Below are 21,116 nucleotides of genomic sequence, written 5' to 3'. Positions count from 1 at the left end.
TCAAGAAGCACCAACCAATTATATTTGTGATTTTTTTTATCAACATACCATAACATTTTCAAATGTACAAGAATATAACTAAATATGTATGTTTTTTTCAGAAAACCTTTCAAATATTTATGGAAAATTTAACAAAAATCCTATTTTTCACTATCCATAATTTTTTTTTTTTTATCAATTTCTTATACCAAATGTCATTCCATTTTGAACAAATATGGCTGAATGAGGGTCATAAACAAGTTTTCAATAACTTCATGTTGTCCCTAGAGTTTGAGTGAGTTGGGTTTAACACTGCTTTTAACATCATGTCAGTTATATCACTGCGTGTCAACAGGAGAGACAAGAGTAGTGTTGGTGGAATTCTTTTTTTGTGGCACTGACGTGTCCATCTAGACTTAGACTTAGCTTTGTTTGTTTGTTTTGTTTTGTTTTGACAATCTAGTGATTGATATCATGAGCATCGATCTAAGAAACTGGGATACAATGACATGCATCAACCAAGTCAGTGAGCCTGACCACCTGATCCCGTTAGTTGCCTGTTATGGCAAGCATGGGAAGCTGAAGACATATTCTTACCTAGATCTTCATGGGTAAGAGACTAAGTAAGACTGTTGGTGTTTATCTTGAGCCGAGACTTATTGTGGAGTCCCACATCAACAAAATCGGCCCGAGATACAGGTACAATATTGCCAATATCCGACATCTTCATACAACAGAAGTCACTCAACTCCTGGTTAAACCTTTAGTAACCTGAAGACTTAACTACTGAAATAGCCTTTTTTATCAACATCTCAAAGATCTCCTCTGTGAACTATCAACTGTAAACAGTCTATTCAATACACAGCAGCCCATGTTATACGCCAGACTGGCAAATACTCACATATACCTCTAACTTTGAAAACAACTGCACTCGCTGCCACTTGAGGCGAGAATAGAGTACAAACTCATCTCTCTCACTTACCAATGCTATAAGGATACAGCACCTGAGTATCTCTCGGAGCTCTTGGAAAAATATACACCTGCAAGTTCTCTCCATTCTGACAACAAACGTCTGCTTAAAATCCCTGCAGCCGGACTGAACCAGAGATCTTCCAAGTTCTGGGCTGTTACACTATGGAACCAACTGCCACCAGAACTGAAATCGTCACCTACCCTTGCATCTTTCAAGAGTGGACAGAAAACACACCTGTTACCATGGTTACAGAAACATTACAGCCTAACATGAACTGTGGTCTTCATATCATGCATCAGATGTATTAACTCTGTAGCGCTATGAGTGAGTGAGTATGGTTTTACGCCGCTTTTAGCAATATTCCAGCAATATCACAGCTGGGGAAACCAAAAATGGGCTTCACATATTGTACCCATGTTGGGAATCGAACCCGGGTCTTCAGGATGACGAGCGAACTATACGACCACCCTTTAGCACTATGAACAGGAATTTGGTGCAATACAAGTTATCATCATCATCATCATCATCACATGTCAACAGTCAAAAGTTCTGTGCCTTTTCTAAAAATAAATTACTAAAATATGACACTACATGTAACATGTTAACATGTATAATGGTCAACATGGTCAAGAAAAAACAACCCCAAAAAAACTAAAACTTTATAAAAACAATCAGCCATCTGGACAGGGCAAAAATAAAATGGCTGATCAAGTGGCTGGGGAGATGTACGAGACAGCCTAGACCTGACTAGAGTGCAGATTGAATATTGTGACTGGATCAGATTGTGTTCAAGCTGTTTGTCATGCAGACATGCTGCCTAGTCTCCTGACAAAACATAGCATCGTGTTAGCCATAACAACATTTAGAGGTCAAAGTTAGTCAAAATATTGCTGGAGACTCTGCTGGTGGTCTCTCCAACTTGTCTTAATTCCTGTGTCTAATACCATCGCTGAGAAGCAGGCAAGTGAAGAGGATTTACAAAGGAAACAGTATTAGGCAGTACAAAGCAGTATCAAGCAGTATCAAGCAGTATTAATCCTCCCTTGTGTAAACGTATCAGCATGTACATATATTAACTCAATACGCTTACTTGACTATTCACCTGATCAATGGGCAAGAAGTAAACCATGAAACAATGTTTCAAACAATAAAGTAGCTGTTACAAAAGTCCCATGTCTTTTTGCATCAAGAGTTTCATTTTCTGATCTATCCAGCACTATACAGGGAGCTAAATATTCTGTGCCCGATGATTTGTTTGGTTTGGTATGAACAATCTGTACAATCAGAAAGTGTATTTATCAATTCTTTTCTACAGAGACTAAAAGATATTTATCTGCAATTATGGTAATTTTTGTAGACATTTTCCAACATTTATATCATAGAATGTTGAAAACATATATATATACCCAACAGTATCTGTTTGATGTGAACATAAAGAAATATAGTAATTGAATGGCAAGATATCTTTGTTCATCCCACGATGGGAGTGGGTGATATACAAAAACTCCAACGTCAGAACGGTAATGTAAAATGTGTAATATTCAAGCTATCAATGTTTAAATTTTGTTCTTTCTTGGAAGTCCATTTAACTCAACTGTGTGAAAAATATATATTCCTGTATACTACTTCAATGATCCAAATATGGTGAAATTCCGACATAGGTCTGGTTAAATTAACAACGCAAAACATATCCATGTATATATACCATGCACTGTTACAAAAGAACCAAATTTGTAAATAATAGTTAAATTGTATACAACACATCTGTGATATGTACTATAGGCCTGCGGCCTCTTAAGTGTTTGAAGATTGACTGATTGAAACCTCTTTAAAGAAGACCTAAATAACTCAAGCAAGAGTCAAGTGGTTTCTTCCTCATATATATTACTCAAAGGAAGTTAAGGACCATCTGCTTCTGTCAAATTACCGTAGTTAATCTGTCACAGCATTGTGGTCATCCTGAACAGATATTCCAGTGACAGTAAATCAGTATCTTGTGGTGAGTGAGTGTGTAGGGTTTAACACCACTTTGAACAGTATTCCAGTTACATAACAGCGTGTCAGCTTAAAGGGGGAGAAAAGCCTGAAATAATAGGTCTCAGACGATTACCACTTTGGTGAAACCCACAAGCACGGCATGGTGCTGACAAACCTAGAAATATAATCGGGGCGAATCAGGATTGGAACCAATGATCAAAGGTTTCTGGATGCCCAAGGGACGCAACTCTGCATTTTACAGGTCTGTGCTCTCCATGCACCCACATATGTTGTGACTCACAGAGACACTTCTCTCCACCTTGTGTCTCCTGTTCCTTACTCTTACATCTCCACGTGTAGGAAAATCAGCAATCTGATTGGCTGGTCACCGTCTTCCAAAAACCCACACTAGTTGGCGGGCTGGCCTGTATGAACATCATGACGTCATAGTGATTTTTATTACTCACAGGGTTAGAAATAACCAAGTTCATAAAAGTCGTATGTGCCCTAGGGCGAATATCACCTCACGCGCACCAGTTGTTTCATCATACGCCATTGTGGTTTTCCAAAACAGCTGATCAGTGCAGTTTTCGCAAGGGGGGCTAAAAAGGATCAAGGAATGATGGGTAATAAGGAAAAAATTACACCCGCACGTGTTTCATACTGATTTTAAGAAACTTGTTTAAGATTTCATGTATTACCCTCACATTTGCTGGGGAAATACATTGATTCTGATACTCATTTCATTAAATCAGAATGACACACATGTTTTGTATAATCTCTATAGCTATATGATCTGTTTATCACACATAATTGATATTGTTCACATTTTAAGTTACGATCCCAAGCCCACTAGAGGTGACGTTGGAAAGCAGATTTGATACTGTCACACAAATATATATTACTCAAAAGAAGTTAAAGACCACCCGATTTGTTCTTATTACTATAGTTAATCTGTCATGGTATGACAAAATCGGTTCTTTCTCATTACTATAGTTAATCTGTCTTTGGAGCAGCATATTTCACAACATTATTTTGTTTGTTTGTTGTTTAACGCCACACTCAACAATATTCCAGCTATATGACGGCAGTCTGTAAATAATCGAATCTGGACCAGACAAGCCAGTGATTGATATCATGAGCATCGATCTACGCAACTGGGATACGACATGCATCAACCAAGTCAGCGAGCCTGACCACCCAATTCCGTTAGTCGCCTGTTACGACAAGCATATTCAGCTGTTACGACCAGCATAGTCGCCTGTTACGGCAACAAACAAGACCTCTTCTAACCCGGATCTTCACAAGTTCGCCGAAAATAAGTGTCTCTATCTTGGGAACGTATGATGATGAAACTGTTACATGCATCACTAGTGGGGTGTATAGGATCTTATGAGCTCATCATTCACAGAGAACCATTCAGCTTGTAAAATCCCATACCCTGGTTTTATAACACAATTGTCACATTTGTCTATACTGCTGTCAGTGATCCATTCTTATTACCAATCCCTCAAGAATGTGCAGACTGGTTGCCAATATCAATGTCCTGACATGAAAATTGAAGTAATTATCTGAAGTACTATTTTGGACTGGAACTATGAATGGGTTTCACAGGATGAAATATCAATATTAGCAACTCAATCATCAGCTGATATATATATGCTCTGTATGACATTGATGGCTCCATTTGAAACATAACACTTAGCAAACTGCCTCTATCTTTCTCCTGAGGATTAATTATACATCAACAAGTCTGAGATAAGAATATGCCTACTGCTCTTGCTCTTAGTCACTCTTAGTACTAACAAGTTTGTCTAAACTTGAAAAGTTTGACATCAAGACTGACACACATGCAACATGTTCTCGCAATCACCTTGATGTAAAGTACAACAATAGTTTCCCAATTCATTGTATGAGGTACAATCGAGTATACTCTTTCTATATAGATTTCAAAGAGTGGTGTATGATTCTTGCTCAAAGTTGTTTGATCAATGTTAAAACATTAAAGGCCTCAGTAAAGCATTAAAAACTGAAGACATGTGGAGGACATTCCAAATTTTTGCCCCAAGAAGATTCCGGGGTAGAATAGGTCTTTAGCAACCCATGCTTGCCGTAAAAGGTGACTATGCTTGTCATAAAAGGTGACTAACAGGATCGGGTGGTCAGGCTCGCTGACTTGGTTGATACATGTCATCGATCCCAATTGCGTTGGGCGATGCTCATGATATCAATCACTGGATTGTCTGGTCCAAACTCGATTATAGCTGGAATATTGCTGAGTGCGGCGTTAAACCAACCAACCATTCCATATTTGATGCATCAGTTACAAAATTATGTCTGATGCAATTACCTTTATTAACTTACCATCAGTCCCATGTTTTTTCCAGTTTGAACATTTGACTTGCCTTTGCATGTGTTTGTGGGGGTGCCATTGGTAAGGCAGGATACGCTCACATTTATCGAACATCCGGTATCATCACTACACCAATGATTCATAAACACATGCTAATGACACATTAGGAATTGTACAATCAACTCTGCTTTTAGAAGAGATTTCTTACGACTATAAAAAGGTTTATAAAAACCTGGTCATAAACTCCATCCAACATTGAAAGCACTGACAGGATCTTTGTAAAACTCTCTATCTGATACTCCAGGACAAGAATAGTTCCTCTAACATACTTAACAGACAAGATCTACTTGACTAAAGACAACAAAGCCTTCACAAGTTACGTACCGTATTGACATCCACATGAAGGGAGAGGCCACATCTACTCCATGCTCCAGCAATAGTCAACAGTGATTGAAGGACCAGGAGATGACCCTAACAGATTTAGCAGTTTGTGTCTGGAGAGGGTAGTGGTTCACTCAGGCCATTACTGCCTCTATTAGATTAGTCTGTGGCCTACATCTGACAGTCGGACCATTGTGATCACAGTGCCACAATTCACTGGGATGACCTCACACCGACTCCACTCACACCATCACTCATAGCCTCAGTGTGAAACGGCTGAGTGGAACATTGTCAAGTGACCAGATACTGGTCATGTATTATGCTTTCAGAGAATATGGCAACATTGTTCGAAACAGGATGTTTTTAATATTCATATTTTTGTCAATTCTGAGGAACTGGGAACATTTTTAATTCAAATTGTGAAATTTTACTGACACTTGCTGCAGACTTAGGGCCGAATATCGTCCTCTGTGCAGGTCTACATAAAGCCCTGGATATCATCTTGAAGTAGGCCTGGGATATCTGATCAATATCAATATATATATAAAGAGTAGGTACAATAAGTTCCATATTACATGAGAGAGTTGTATTTACGCTGCTTTAAGCAATATTCCAGCGATATCATTGCGGGGCACAACAGAAATTAGCTTCACATATTGTACCCATGTGGAGAATGGAACCCGGGCCTTCGGCATGATGAGCAAATGTGTTAACCACTAGGCTAGTGACCCCACCACCCCGCATAAAATCCAGTGATTGATAACATGAGCATCGATCCATGCAATTGGGATACGATGACATACATCAACCAAGTCAGCGATCTTGACCACCTGATCCTGTTAGTCGCCTCTTACGACAATCATAGTCGCCTTTTACGGCAAGCATGGGTTGCTGAAGACCAATTCTACCCAGATCTTCATGGGTCTGGTTGCATGTGATTTGGGGGCTAAAGTGAACCAGGAAACCCTAAAGAAACACACTTTTGCACCACCTACAACAAAATGTGTTATATTTCATCTGTCGTTTCAATTTTATGTACTGAAAAAATACATACAAAGAAAAGTTATTTGTTTCCTAAGAAAACCCCTCACAGGCCCCCTTCAAAGACATAACAGGCAGTTCCTACTCTGAGAAGCCAAAAGTTTTGGTGGGCCAAAGAAACAGGATCAATTTACATGATCAAAATAAGAAAGATTTTCAAATCATGAACCGTTACTAATGGCTAACTTAATATAAGAGGGCCAAAATACAAGTCTAGAAACCTAGAAATTGTTTCGGCTTAAACATGTCAAAAGACATGTAATCTAATTAAGTGCTACTTAATTAATGATGTTCCCCAATTTTTACCAATATTTGAGAAAATAGAAGCGCACCCTTTCACATCAAATTTTCAAACTGGATGGTACTGAGAGTGTGTGCATGTCAAAATTTAAATTTAAACTCGTTCCATGAAAACTATTAAAATTTAAGCCAATTATGTTTACACCCAATAGCACAGATTAAATCAATAAATCTTTTATCAAATTATAAATGCCAGATCAAAGCATATAAAAAAAGTTATCGTCTTTTCAAGTCTTGAAAGTTATTGACGGATTGTTACTTTGTATTCTGTGGAGAGTCGGAATCAATTCAGAATCACATAAACCTTTTGAAACTTAGTTCCTCCGTAGATTGTCAACAGTTTTTCGATGCGAAACCATTGAGAAAAATACCACTGTTATTATTTCTATTACCATGCCAACCCAAGAAAAAATATCCATTTACTTGATTCAGAAATGCGATACATGCATAGCCTCTAAGCCGTCGATCATAAATCTTTCACAATTCTTAATAATTTTTCCTTACAATAAATTCCGATAATTTGATTTATGGAAAGTGAAAAGCCTCTTCCAGAATAGCTATTCCTTCACATGAATAAGAATTGACAGTGTGTGTCAATGTGTTGGCAATATCACACCAAGTATAATTCCACAACATTTAATACAGTTCTATGGAATCCAAAGAACTCTTTGAAACATCAAATTGAACTGAAAATGAGCAATGGACATTCTGAGTTAGTAACAGACATGTAGAAAGCTTTATCGTCATTCTAATGACCAGAGAGTAGCAGAAAGGTTGCCCTTTTCAAATTCTTTTTCAACTTATAGCTGGTTGAGACTAATTTCAACAAATACACATTTAAGACTGTAAAGTAATTTTCCTGAAAAATGATCGCTGTGTGACTTCTGTAAACCTTTGACAGTGTTCTGCTTTGTAACCAATATCTTTGGCTAATAGATAAGAGAGACCTTCAAGGACTCAGTTCATCATGGATATGGATGGGACTATCTGATGTAAAATTATCTATAAGAAAAACTATTTCTTCTTTGCAACCCAATATTGGTTGATAGCAAACTTTTTGTTCGAAAAAATTACAGATGGCAGAAAAAACAGCCCTTCAATTTCCATGGACATTTTTTGTCTCATCTTCCTTTCCAAAAATATTTGTTCATCATAGAAGTCTGATTTAAGTCGATAACCAATTTTCAAGTAGTAATTATACATGGCTGAAAAGAGCCAAGATTTTGAAATGTCGTCTACAAGCAAAATATTTGCTCAGTTCCAAAATAATAACCTAATATTCCTCAGTGATATTGGAAAAGTATTAACCATTAGATTTAAATACATCGTCAGAGTTCTCACATCCACAGTTTACCACTTATCTTCAACCTGCCTGGATGAACACGTCAAGAAGTGTGTTCCATGTATATCCCTATCTCACACGTGTGATCTAGTGCACTTAGAGGCAGGAAACAGGAAATGCATCATATGTGATATGTCATGAATATATCAGGGATGGCTAGAGCACCTGTCTGTCAGGTATTAACTGACCACTCATCATATATCATGTATATATCAGGGACCACCAGAGCTGAAGTCTCTGGTATTAACTGACCACTCATGATATATCATGTATATATCAGGAGCTGGCTAGAGCACCTGTCTGTCAGGTATGAACTGACCACTCATCATATATCATGTATATATCAGGGACCACCAGAGCTGAAGTCTCTGGTATTAACTGACCACTCATGATATATCATGTATATATCAGGAACTGCTAGAGAACATGTCTGTGGTATTAACTGACCACTCATGATATATAATGAATATATCAGGGATGGCTTGAGCACCTGTCTGTGGTATTAACTGACCACTCATGATGTATCATGTATATATCAGGAACTGGTAGAGCTCCCGTCTCTGGTATCAGCTGATCACTCATGATATATCATATATATATCAGGAGCTGGCTTGAGCTCCCGTTTTGGTATCAGCTGACCACTCATGATATATGACGCGTATATCAGGAACTGATAAAGCTTCAGTCTCTGGTATCAGCTGACCACTCATGATATATCATGTATTTAATATAGCGCTAACAAGGTTATAGAGTGCGGTAATGAATTGCTCACAAAAATTACTCAAGTTTTACACTGACATGATGTTTTCCCCCATCTTAAAAAACAATATCAGCTGCTCATCGTGAGCACGTAACACGAGAAATACCAGTCAACAAATCCAAACTGAAGTATGCAACTTAAATCCCATTATTGTACTATCTGGTTATAAAACTGTGTTCATTGTATATCTGGACTTATGTTTGTAAAATCTTTTATTACGGTAATTTTATTCAAAATTGCATTTAATATTGATTAAATTAATTTTGGCCAAATCATGAGTGAAGTGATCGGAAGAGTTTTAGCGAGAGATCACTGTATCATATTTTCTGTTTCCAGAATTGTGTATTCACTGTTTCTGTTATCCAATCATGAACACTGGTTTAACAAGTTACAAGAAACAGTCATCATGCAGGCTAAACAGAGAAGACCTGTTGATGGGCCAAGATCTTCCTGTTTAGGCACTACCAGGCCAACATCTTCCTGTTTAGGCACTACCAGGCCAACATCTTCCAGTTTAGGCACTTATTAACCAGGTCAATATCTTCCTGTTTAGGCACTACCAGGTCAACATCTCCCTTTTTAGGCACTACCAGACCAACATCTTCCTGTTTAGGAACTACCAGGCCATCATCTTCCTGTTTAGGCACTACCAGGCCAACATCTTCCTGTTTAGGCACTACCAGACCAACATCTTCCTGTTTAGGCACTACCAGGTCAACATCTTCCTGTTTAGGCACTACCAGGCCAACATCTTCCTGTTTAGGTGCTACCAGGCCAATATCTTCCTGTTTAGGCACTTATTAACCAGGTCAACATCTTCCTGTTTAGGCACTACCAGACCAACATCTTCCTGTTTAGGCACTACCAGGCCAACATCTTCCTGTTTAGGCACTTATTAACCAGGTCAACATCTTCCTGTTTAGGCACTACAAGACCAACATCTTCCTGTTTAGGCACTACCAGGCCAACATCTTCCTGTTAAGGCACTACCAGGTCAACATCTTCCTGTTTAGGCACTACCAGGCCAACATCTTCCTGTTAAGGCACTACCAGGCCAACATCTTCCCGTTAAGGAACTACCAGGCCATCATCTTCCTGTTTAGGCACTACCAGGCCAACATCTTCCTGTTTAGGTGCTACCAGGCCAATATCTTAGTGTTTAGGCACTACCAGGCCAACATCTTCCTGTTTAGGCACTACTAGGCCAACATCTTCCTGTTTAGGTGCTACCAGGACAATATCTAAGGGCACTACCAGGCCAACATCTTCCTGTTTAGGCACTACCAGGCCAACATCTTCCTGTTTAGGCACAACCAGACAAACATCTTCCTGTTTAGGCACTACCAGGCCAACATCTTCCTGTTTAGGCACTTATTAACCAGGTCAACATCTTCCTGTTTAGGCACTACCAGACCAACATCTTCCTGTTTAGGCACTACCAGGCCAACATCTTCCTGTTTAGGCACTACCAGGCCAACATCTTCCAGTTTAGGCACTACCAGGCCAACATCTTCCTGTTAAGACACTACCAGGCCAACATCTTCCTGTTTAGGCACTACCAGACCAACATCTTCCTGTTAAGGTACTACCAGGCCAACATCTTCCTGTTAAGGCACTACCAGGCCAACATCTTCCTGTTTAGGCACTACCAGGCCATCATCTTCCTGTTTAGGCACTACCAGGCCAACATCTTCCTGTTTAGGCACTACCAGGCCAAGGCCTTAGTATTTTAGGCACTACCAGGCCAGGTTCTTAGTGTTTCAGGCACTACCAGGCCAAGACCTTAGTGCTTAGGCACTACCAGGACAAGTTCTTAGTGTTTCAGGCACTACCAGGTCAAGATCTTAGTGTTAAGGCACTACCAGGCCAACATCTTCCTGTTTAGACACTATCAGGCCAACATCTTCCTGTTGAGGCACTACCAGGCCAAGGCCTTAGTATTTTAGGCACTACCAGGCCAGGTTCTTAGTGTTTCAGGCACTACCAGGCCAAGACCTTAGTGCTTAGGCACTACCAGGACAAGTTCTTAGTGTTTCAGGCACTACCAGGCCAACATCTTCCTGTTTAGGCACTACCAGGCCAACATCTTCCTGTTTAGACACTATCAGGCCAACATCTTCCTGTTGAGGCACTACCAGACCAAGTTCTTATTGTTTCAGGCACTACCAGGCCAAGATCTTAGTGTTTCAGGTACTACCAGGCCAAGATCTTAGTGTTAAGGCACTACCAGGCCAAGGTTTTAGTATTTCAGGCACTACCATCCAAAGATCTTCCTGTTTAGGCATTTCCAGGCCAACATCTTCCTGTTTAGGCACTACCAGGCCAAGTTCTTAGTGTTTCAGGCACTAACAGGCCAAGATCTTAGTGTTTCAGGCACTACCAGGCCAAGATCTTAGTGTTTAAGGAGCTACCAGGCTAAGACCTTAGTGTTTAGGCACTACAAAGGCCAAGATCTTAGTGTTTAAGGAGATACCAGGCTAAGACCTTAGTGTTTTAGGCACTACCAGGCCAAGACCTTAGTGTTTAGGCACTACCAGGCTAAGACCTTAGTGTTTCAGGCACTACCAGGCCAAGACCTTAGTGTTTAGGCACTACCAGGCCAAGACATTAGTGTTTAGGCACTACCAGGCCAAGACCTTAGTGTTTAGGCACTACCAGGCCAAGACCTTAGTGTTTCAGGCACTACCAGGCCAAGACCTTAGTGTTTAGGCACTACCAGGCCAAGACCTTAGTGTTTTAGGCACTAACAGGCCAAGACCTTAGTGTTTCAGGCTCTAACAGGCCAAGACCTTAGTGTATCAGGCACTACCAGGCCAAGACCTTAGTGTTTAGGCACTACCAGGCCAAGTTCTTAGTGTTTCAGGCACTGACAGGCCAAGACCTTAGTGTTTCAGGCACTGACAGGCCAAGACCTTAGTGTTTTAGTCACTACCAGGCCAAGACCTTAGTGTTTAGGCACTACCAGGCCAAGTTCTGAGTGTTTAGGCACTACCAGGCCAAGACCTTAGTGTTTTAGGCACTACCAGGCCAAGACATTAGTGTTTAGGCACTACCAGGCCAAGACCTTAGTGTTTAGGCACTACCAGGCCAAGACCTTAGTGTTTAGGCACTACCAGGCCAAGTTCTTAGTATTTCAGGCACTGACAGGCCAAGACCTTAGTGTTTCAGGCACTGACAGGCCAAGACCTTAGTGTTTCAGGCACTGACAGGCCAAGACCTTAGTGTTTCAGGTACTACCAGGCCAAGACCTTAGTGTTTCAGGCACTAACAGGCCAAGACCTTAGTGTTTAAGCACTACCAGGCCAAGACCTTAGTGTTTAAGCACACCCAGGCCAAGATCTTAGTGTTTCAGGCACTACCAGGCCAAGACCTTAGTGTTTTAGTCACTACAAAAGGTGAAGGATTTGACAACACTTTCTATTTGAGTTAAGAACAAAAAATAACCTTCCTCAAATCCTATGCCAAAATTTTTTTTAAACCTTCCTTCCTCATTAGCATGATCAGTGTAAAAACAAATTTGCCCAAGAGTTTTTTCATGCAAAGTAGATGTCATTACTGCCTACAATTGTATGACAATGAAATATAACTGCTAATAGTATTCACCACATCCACGTTTCTCTATAGATCTTCACTCTCACTCTGGCTGTCAGAATTGTTGAGTTTATTGAGTTGGGTACTTTGTTCTAGAGATATCATTTGCTCTGATCGTTATTGTTGATTCGGGATTAATCATCCTGGAAAATCTGAAACTAATTTGAAATACATTCTTCCCTGGGGAGAACTGGTTTTCTCTCACATAAAACTCAAATAAAATAACTTGGAATCAGACTTTGCACTTTTAAGTATTAATTTTCTTAAATGTTTTCCAAATGAACAGAGAAATGATTTTGAAAATAGGAAAATGCACCACTTCAGCACTTAAGACAATGTCAGAGGGTATGTAATTTCATGATGCTACTTTTAATCGTTTCGAACTTGTCTTGAAGTGATGGTTTTGTTTGTTTGTTGTTTAACACAACACTAAGCAATATTCCAGCTGTGTGACAGTGGTCTGTAAATAATGAAGTCTGGACCAGACAATCCAGTGACTGATGTCATGAGCATCAATCCACGTAATTGGGATACGATGACACGCATCAACCAGGTCAGCAAGTCTGACCACCTGATCTCATTAGTCACCTGTTACGACAGGCATAGTCGACTGTTTCGGCAAGCCTAGTCGCCTATTTCGGCAAGCATGGGCTGCTGAAGACCTATTCTAACCCAGATCTTGACGGGGCATGAAGTGATGGAACGAGGCACTGACTGAGGCTCAAATTTGTCGTGACTGGGGGTAATAGTACTTTACAGAATTGGTCTGAACCTGAGTAAGTCCTAATGATTGGCACAGATAGAAGTCAAGTCTAGACGAGCAATTCAACTCTGTGCTCCTCACAATGGCCGACAATGCAGTAACTGAGTGCAAGCATGGAACCTTGTCATCCACACGTTTCAATATCAGGAAACACTATTTTGTGTTGTACGCTTTGGTAATCACAACACCATTTACAGATACATATAACATCAGTCCACATCGTGTTCAAGCATTTTAAATTCATCAAAATACATTTACAGACTAGCTGAAAAGGGCACCCTTGAGAGAAATGACACAAAATTAAAGAGGAACCTCATAGCATGTATTGTTCACAAGTGTACTAAACATACACTACTCAATATTTGATAGGGATGTCATTTTATTAAAATATATACGGGACATAGTATGAGAATCCATTTTGTAATTCATTGAAAGAAATAATGTCAATATTAAAAGGAGAGTAGCATGATTAGGGTGATTAGGCTCGGTGACATGGTTGGTGCATGTCATTGTATCCCAACTGCGTTGATCGATGCTCATGATGTCAATCACTGGATTATGTAGACAAGACTTGATTATTTACAGACCGCCATCATATAGCTAGAATAATGCTGAGTGTGGCGTTAAAGAACAAACAAACAAATCTTATAATTTGATCTGATCAGTTATCGTCCAATTAGGACTTTTTCCCCACAAAGTTTTTTCGGCATTTCATTATTGTTTTTTCTAAAATCAGTTACCAATACATGATACATGTTTTATTGTTGGATGACCCTCCCTTGAGTCGTCATGTTCTTTTCGTACCTCTATCTCCATTCCCCATCCAACACCCACACTAAATCATGATCCTCTTATCACAAACAGATCCACAAGAAATGGTCCGAGTTCATTTTTAGATTACCACTAATAATGATTCGCCAGTATTTGACAAAATAGTGACAATAATTCCCTATAAGCTGTAGCCCCAATCATCATTTATAGCCATGATGGAGACACATTATGTACCAGAAGGTAACCCTTAGTCCTCTCACCGAAGACCAGCCAATCTCCGACAGAATTGATGTCCTTGCTTCCATATTCCAAGGAACGCTGCACACACACACACAGAGTCCTGTGTTCCCATAGCCCGAAGACATTAGCTACACAAATCGAACACAGCAATAACAAGTGGAATTGAAACAGTAGTAGAAGTGTTCTGTATGTAGTTGATGAGACAGACAACATCAATACTTGATAAGTGGGGGACTGGAGGAGACAGGCTTTTATTCCCTGGAGTCTTGTGTGAGGTGATGGGTGGTAGGCAATCTTCAAGTCTACATATATCTTGTCATGGAAAACCGCTCATGCAATTCATTGATGGGATTCGTTGTCATAATGAATCATATTAATGATCGAGAATTACACACTATTTTCTGCAGCTTATTACTATTTGTGTGAAACTTTTTCAACTTTAACAGGGAAAGTATTACTGGAAAAATAAGTTGAAAGAAATTCACAGCAATTGGATTTGAAACTGTTTTAGTGGGTGTTTTTGCAGCTAATTAAATCAAGAAAGAAATTTCAAAGTTTTCAAATGAGGACAGGTGTGAGTTCATTTCCTGCCAATTTACCACTGCTTCAGTGGGACAGTGAGTATGGTTTTACACCACTTTTGGCAATATTCCAACAATATCACGGTGGGGGACACCAGAAATGGGCTTCACACATTGTACCCATGTGTGGAATTGAACCCTGGTCTTCGGCGTGCAGAGCGAACACTTTAACCACTAGGCTACCCCACTGCCCACCACTGCCTCAGATGGTTGTTGGTTGGTTGGTTTGTTGTTTAACGCCGCACTCAGCAATATTCCAGCTATATGACGGCGGTCTGTAAATTATCGAGTCTGGACCAGACAATCCAGTGATTGATATCATGAGCATCGATCCTCGCAATGTGGGATCGATGACATGCATCAACAAAGTCAGCGAGCCTGACCACCCGATCCCGTTAGTCGCCTTTTACGACAAGCATAGTCGCGTTTTACGGCAAGCATGGGTTGCTGAAGATCTATTCTACCCCGGATCTTCAGATGGAGTGTGCAGGTTTTGGGGCATGCTGGTGTGAGTGAGTGAATTTGTTAATGTCAATCAGCATTATTCACTTCTAGATGTAAAATGGCTGCCCGAAAATAATCAAGTCAGGGTCAGGCAAAGCAGCGGTGGAAAGAGCAATGATTAGCACCAACAGGGTACGATGAATCTCATTCAGTCAGGTGTCCCATTGTAAACCTCATTTTAATTGGCTGTTAGTGAGTGAGTTAAATAATGCTAGGAATATCACAATGTTTTGTTTGTCAGTTGTTTAACGCCACACTCAGCAATAATCCAGCATTATGATGGCGGTCTGGAAAGCATCAAGTCTGGACCAGACTATCCAGTGATTGACGTCATGAGCATCGACCTACGCAATTGGGGTATGATGACATGCATCCACAAAGTCAGCAAGTTTGACACCCGATCCTGTTAGTTGCTCTTATGACAAGCATAGTTGCCTTTTACAGCAAGTTTGGGTTGCTGAAGACCTTTTCTACCCCGGATTTTCACAGGTCTTGTACCACCATAATGTGATATGAACTGACATATGTACTCATCCTTTCTGAAACAACTAACAGGTTTCTGTCAAATTAGCAGTTTGTGTTATTATGTTAGACGCCTCTTACGACAAGCATAGATGCCTCTTATGGCAAGCATGGGCTGCTGAAGACCTATTCTAACACGGACCTTCACGGGTCGCATATAACAAAGTGACCACTTTGGAGAAACCCACAAAGTACAGAGATGGTGCTGAAACGCAATCAGGGTGAATCAAACTCTCGATCGGAGGTTTCTGTCACACTTAAGGAACACAACTCTGCCCACATCTTCCCGAGGCAAGGGAGATAACAGTTACTGACTATAAAAGTCAAGTTTCCACCCTTGCCGAACTAGGCTGGTATTATGGAGTTACATTTTGGCTGGACTAATGAGTCTATGCATAGTCCAAACAAAATAGCGCAACGAAATTGAAATCCGGTTCGATAACTGTTGTTCAGATTTCGGTTGATTGCAGGATTTGCAAAGCATGTGTACAGCCACCTCTTTGTCAAAATATATATTCCAAATCGTGCTCAAGTGATTTGATGCACTTCGTGATGTAAGACCCGTTTTATCACAATATAGATCTTGATTATCGATCGGTGCCGTCATTTTGTTTGAAGCAAATGCAAGTGATACGAGAGGTGGAATCTGATTGGTCTGTAGGAGAGGCTTAGAAGGGACATAACTCGTAATAGCCACTGATGGGGCTACGATCGAGCTGAGGAATTCCAGCCTAGTTCGGCAAGGGTGGAAACTGGACTTTTAAAGTCAGTTAACTCTCTTGCCTCGGGAAGATGCTCTGCACAGCGAACACGTTTGCCTTAGATTACTGTGCCACCCATGCCCCAGTTGGCTGTCATGACAAGTTTTAGTTGTTGGGAACCTATTCTGACACGACACACTGCATCATCCCTTAGACAACTACTGTAACATACCAGAAACTTCATTACTTGTAATGATAAGACTGTTTGGACGTAATTAGCAGTCTTTGAAAAGCAAACTTTCTAGTCCATAACGCAACTTGTCCTTCCACATAATTCTCAGCAGATTCACCAACAAAGTCATTACCTTCAAGTATCAGAGTGAGTGAGTGAGTGATTTGGGTTTAACGCCACTTTTGTCAGTATTCCAGTTATATCGCAGCGTGTCAGCTTAATGTGGGAGGATAGCCCAAAGTGATGCAGGTCTCAGACGTTTACCACTTTGGTGAAACCCACGAGCACAGTATGGTGCTGACAAAGCTAGAAACAAAATTTGGGGCAAACCGGGATTCAAACCCACAATCATAGGTTTCTGGCGTGCCCAAGGGACGCAACTCTGCACAGCGAATCGCGGCACCTTAGACTCAAGTATTAGATGTCTACAAGACGATATTTTAAAACAAAAAACATACCCAAAACATAAATCTTGTGCTTGCTGCTACTGAGCTGGTAAACATGACTACACCAGCAGATAATTAACTGAACTGTTAAAAGTTCAAATATTGTTCACTATTACCATGACTAGGCAAGACTTTTTCAAAACTTGGTTTACGAATCCACCAAATCAAAAACATTGAATTGTGAACCAAAAAAATTGAAAGGCAGTGTTTTCATAATTCATATCAGAAGTAAGCAATATGTTAAAAAAAATGAACTCATTTACCATGCTTACTGTCAATATCTAAATAACTATTTAAAGAAATAAACTAAAAACATGTTGAAAATGTGCATACCCACTTCTTTCCCCCTACCTACCCTACCAAAGTATAAAATATATACAATGAATTTGAAATGGGAATTTTAAAAATTTTAGGTTTCATTACCTATTGACCTGAATTATGGGGCCCTAAATCTGTAAACGAAAAAAAGAGAGTCTGGCCCTAGAACCGAAAACAAATGTGCTGTTTCCAATATTGAAACCTCCCCTGATTTTAACTATAGCAGACTGAAGATATTTATAGGTGTCCCAGACTGAGAAGTAGATTATGTTGAAGCATTAAAGGCTTATTTCTGTCTAAGTAAATTAACAAGCAAGATTCATGTACGTCTTCTGTGTACCTGTACTTCTTCATCACTTGGTATTGCTAAATCGGCAAACATCACCCAGTCCAGCCTTCAGGCAATATCCAAGACACCATCTGGTTACCGACGCCAAGGCTTAATCCCAATATAATTCCAGAAAAAATCCATCATATCAGACACAGTTTTAAAACAAAAAATTTAATTCCTCTCCTTAACATGCTTAACAAGTTTAACAACTGCAATTGATGAACACGTTCCAGCATTTAGCTCATGGAAACCAAGTACATGCAGTTTCTATTTCAATGGTCTCATTTAAGAAAATATGACGGTTATCGCTGGAATTTCAAGTTTGAAAATTTGACTGATTGCATTCAATTAGACTTTTCATGTCATTAACCTGCTATATAATCAATGCAATAGGATGCTCTAGTGGCAGGAAACTTGCATCTGGTGGAAATAATGACCCCTCTCTAGCCTTGTCAAGTTGGATGATTAGGTTCGAGGCAACCAGTGAAGAAGAGTCGGAGGAATACTTGAATAATCTTTGCTGGAAGGGACTCGGATAATTTGGAGAGCTGAAGTGAGAAGATTCACCTACATAAGACACTTAATCTGATCCTTCAAGTCCTGACAATTTTCTAATTAGCAGGCGATAAACAGACAGTTCTGTGGGACTTTGTTTGGAACATTTGAATAATGATTTCAGAGTTACACAACTTCGCATTCAGGGTTAACAGAGGTTAAAATGATCAGACACTTGCTAACACATCCAGATGAACAAATCAGACACTTGTTGACACAGCCAGTTGAACAAATCAGACACTTGTTGACACAGCCAGATGAACAAATCAGACACTTGCTGACATGACCAGATGAACAAATCATACACTTGACACAGCCAGATGAACAAATCAGACACTCGCTAACACAGCCCAATGAACAAATCAGACACTTGTTGACACAGCCCAATGAACAAATCAGACACTTGTTGACACAGCCCAATGAACAAATCAGACACTTGTTGACACAGCCACATGAACAAATCAGACACTTGCTAACACAGCCAGATGAACAAATCAGACACTCGCTAACACAGCCAGATGAACAAATCAGACACTCGCTAACACAGCCAGATGAACAAATCAGACACTTGCTAACACGGCCACATGAACAAATCAGACACTTGCTGACATGACCAGATGAACAAATCATACACTTGACACAGCCAGATGAACAAATCAGACACTCGCTAACACAGCCCAATGAACAAATCAGACACTTGTTGACACAGCCAGATGAACAAATCAGACACTCGCTAACACAGCCAGATGAACAAATCAGACACTCGCTAACACAGCCAGATGAACAAATCAGACACTTGCTAACACGGCCAGATGAACAAATCAGACACTCGCTAACACAGCCAGATGAACAAATCAGACACTCGCTAACACAGCCAGATGAACAAATCAGACACTTGTTGACACAGCCAGATGAACAAATCATACACTTGTTGACACAGCCAGATGAACAAATCAGACACTTGCTAACACGGCCAGATGAACAAATCAGACACTCGCTAACACAGCCAGATGAACAAATCAGACACTCGCTAACACGGCCACATGAACAAATCAGACACTTGCTAACACAGCCAGATGAACAAATCAGACACTCGCTAACACAGCCAGATGAACAAATCATACACTTGTTGACACAGCCAGATGAACAAATCAGACACTTGCTAACACGGCCAGATGAACAAATCAGACACTCGCTAACACAGCCAGATGAACAAATCAGACACTTGTTGACACAGCCAGATGAACAAATCAGACACTCGCTAACACAGCCAGATGAACAAATCAGACACTTGACAACATGACCAGATGAACAAATCAGACACTTGACAACACGACCAGATGAACAAATCAGACACTTGTTGACACAGCCAGTTGAACAAATCAGACATTGCTAACACAGCCAGATGAACAAATCATACACTTGCTAACACAGCCAGATGAACAAATCAGACACTTGCTAACACAGCCAGATGAACAAATCAGACACTTGTTAACACAGCCACATGAACAAATCAGACACTTGCTAACATGGCCAGATGAACAAATCAGACACTTGCTAACACGGCCAGATGAACAAATCAGACACTCGCTAACACAGCCACATGAACAAATCAGACACTTGCTAACACGGCCAGATGAACAAATCAGACACTTGCTAACACGGCCACATGAACAAATCAGACACTTGTTGACACAGCCAGATGAACAAATCAGACACTTGTTGACACAGCCAGATGAACAAATCAGACACTTGCTAACACGGCCACATGAACAAATCAGACACTTGTTGACACAGCCAGATGAACAAATCATACACTTGTTGACACAGCCAGATGAACAAATCAGACACTTGCTAACACGGCCAGATGAACAAATCAGACACTCGCTAACACAGCCAGATGAACAAGTCAGACACTCGCTAACACAGCCAGATGAACAAATCAGACACTCGTTAACACGGCCAGATGAACAAATCAGACACTCGCTAACACGGCCAGATGAACAAATCAGACACTCGCTAACACGGCCAGATGAACAAATCAGACACTTGCTAACACAGCCAGATGAACAAATCAGACACTCGCTAACACAGCCAGATGAACAAATCAGACACTCGCTAACACAGCCAGATGAACAAATCAGACACTCGCTAACACAGCCAGATGAACAAATCAGACACTCGCTAACACGGCCACATGAACAAATCAGACACTTGCTAACACAGCCAGATGAACAAATCAGACACTCGCTAACACAGCCAGATGAACAAATCAGACACTCGCTAACACAGCCAGATGAACAAATCAGACACTCGCTAACACAGCCACATGAACAAATCAGACACTTGCTAACACGGCCACATGAACAAATCAGACACTCGCTAACACAGCCAGATGAACAAATCAGACACTGGCTAACACAGCCAGATGAACAAATCAGACACTCGCTAACAC

At 40.4% G+C, this 21,116-nt stretch overlaps 1 protein-coding gene across 3 annotated transcripts in view; it reads right to left on the bottom strand.

Moving 5' to 3' along the window:
• LOC124129815 (zinc finger CCHC domain-containing protein 10-like) overlaps positions 1–21,116 on the bottom strand; it is a 67,585-nt gene that overhangs the window by 26,232 nt on the left and 20,237 nt on the right. Inside the window, exon 1 of one of the 3 annotated variants that reach the window (XM_048387552.1) lies at positions 18,116–18,654. The exons of 1 other annotated variant lie outside the window; for it this stretch is intronic. In XM_048387552.1, coding sequence (XP_048243509.1) covers positions 18,116–18,129 — 14 coding nt within the window. In that variant the 5' untranslated portion in view covers positions 18,130–18,654. Of the gene's footprint in view, positions 1–5,666; positions 5,699–18,115; positions 18,655–21,116 lie in introns of those variants that run through there. One more of the 3 variants, XM_048387551.1, reaches the window with a different exon arrangement.

This window comes from Haliotis rufescens, unplaced genomic scaffold, assembly GCF_023055435.1.
Source record: "Haliotis rufescens isolate VD_foot unplaced genomic scaffold, xgHalRufe1.0.p SCAF_7, whole genome shotgun sequence".
Classification (NCBI taxonomy): Eukaryota; Metazoa; Mollusca; class Gastropoda; order Lepetellida; family Haliotidae; genus Haliotis; species Haliotis rufescens.
Note: the sequence above shows the minus strand (reverse complement) of the source record. Positions and strands in the feature narration are given on the sequence as shown.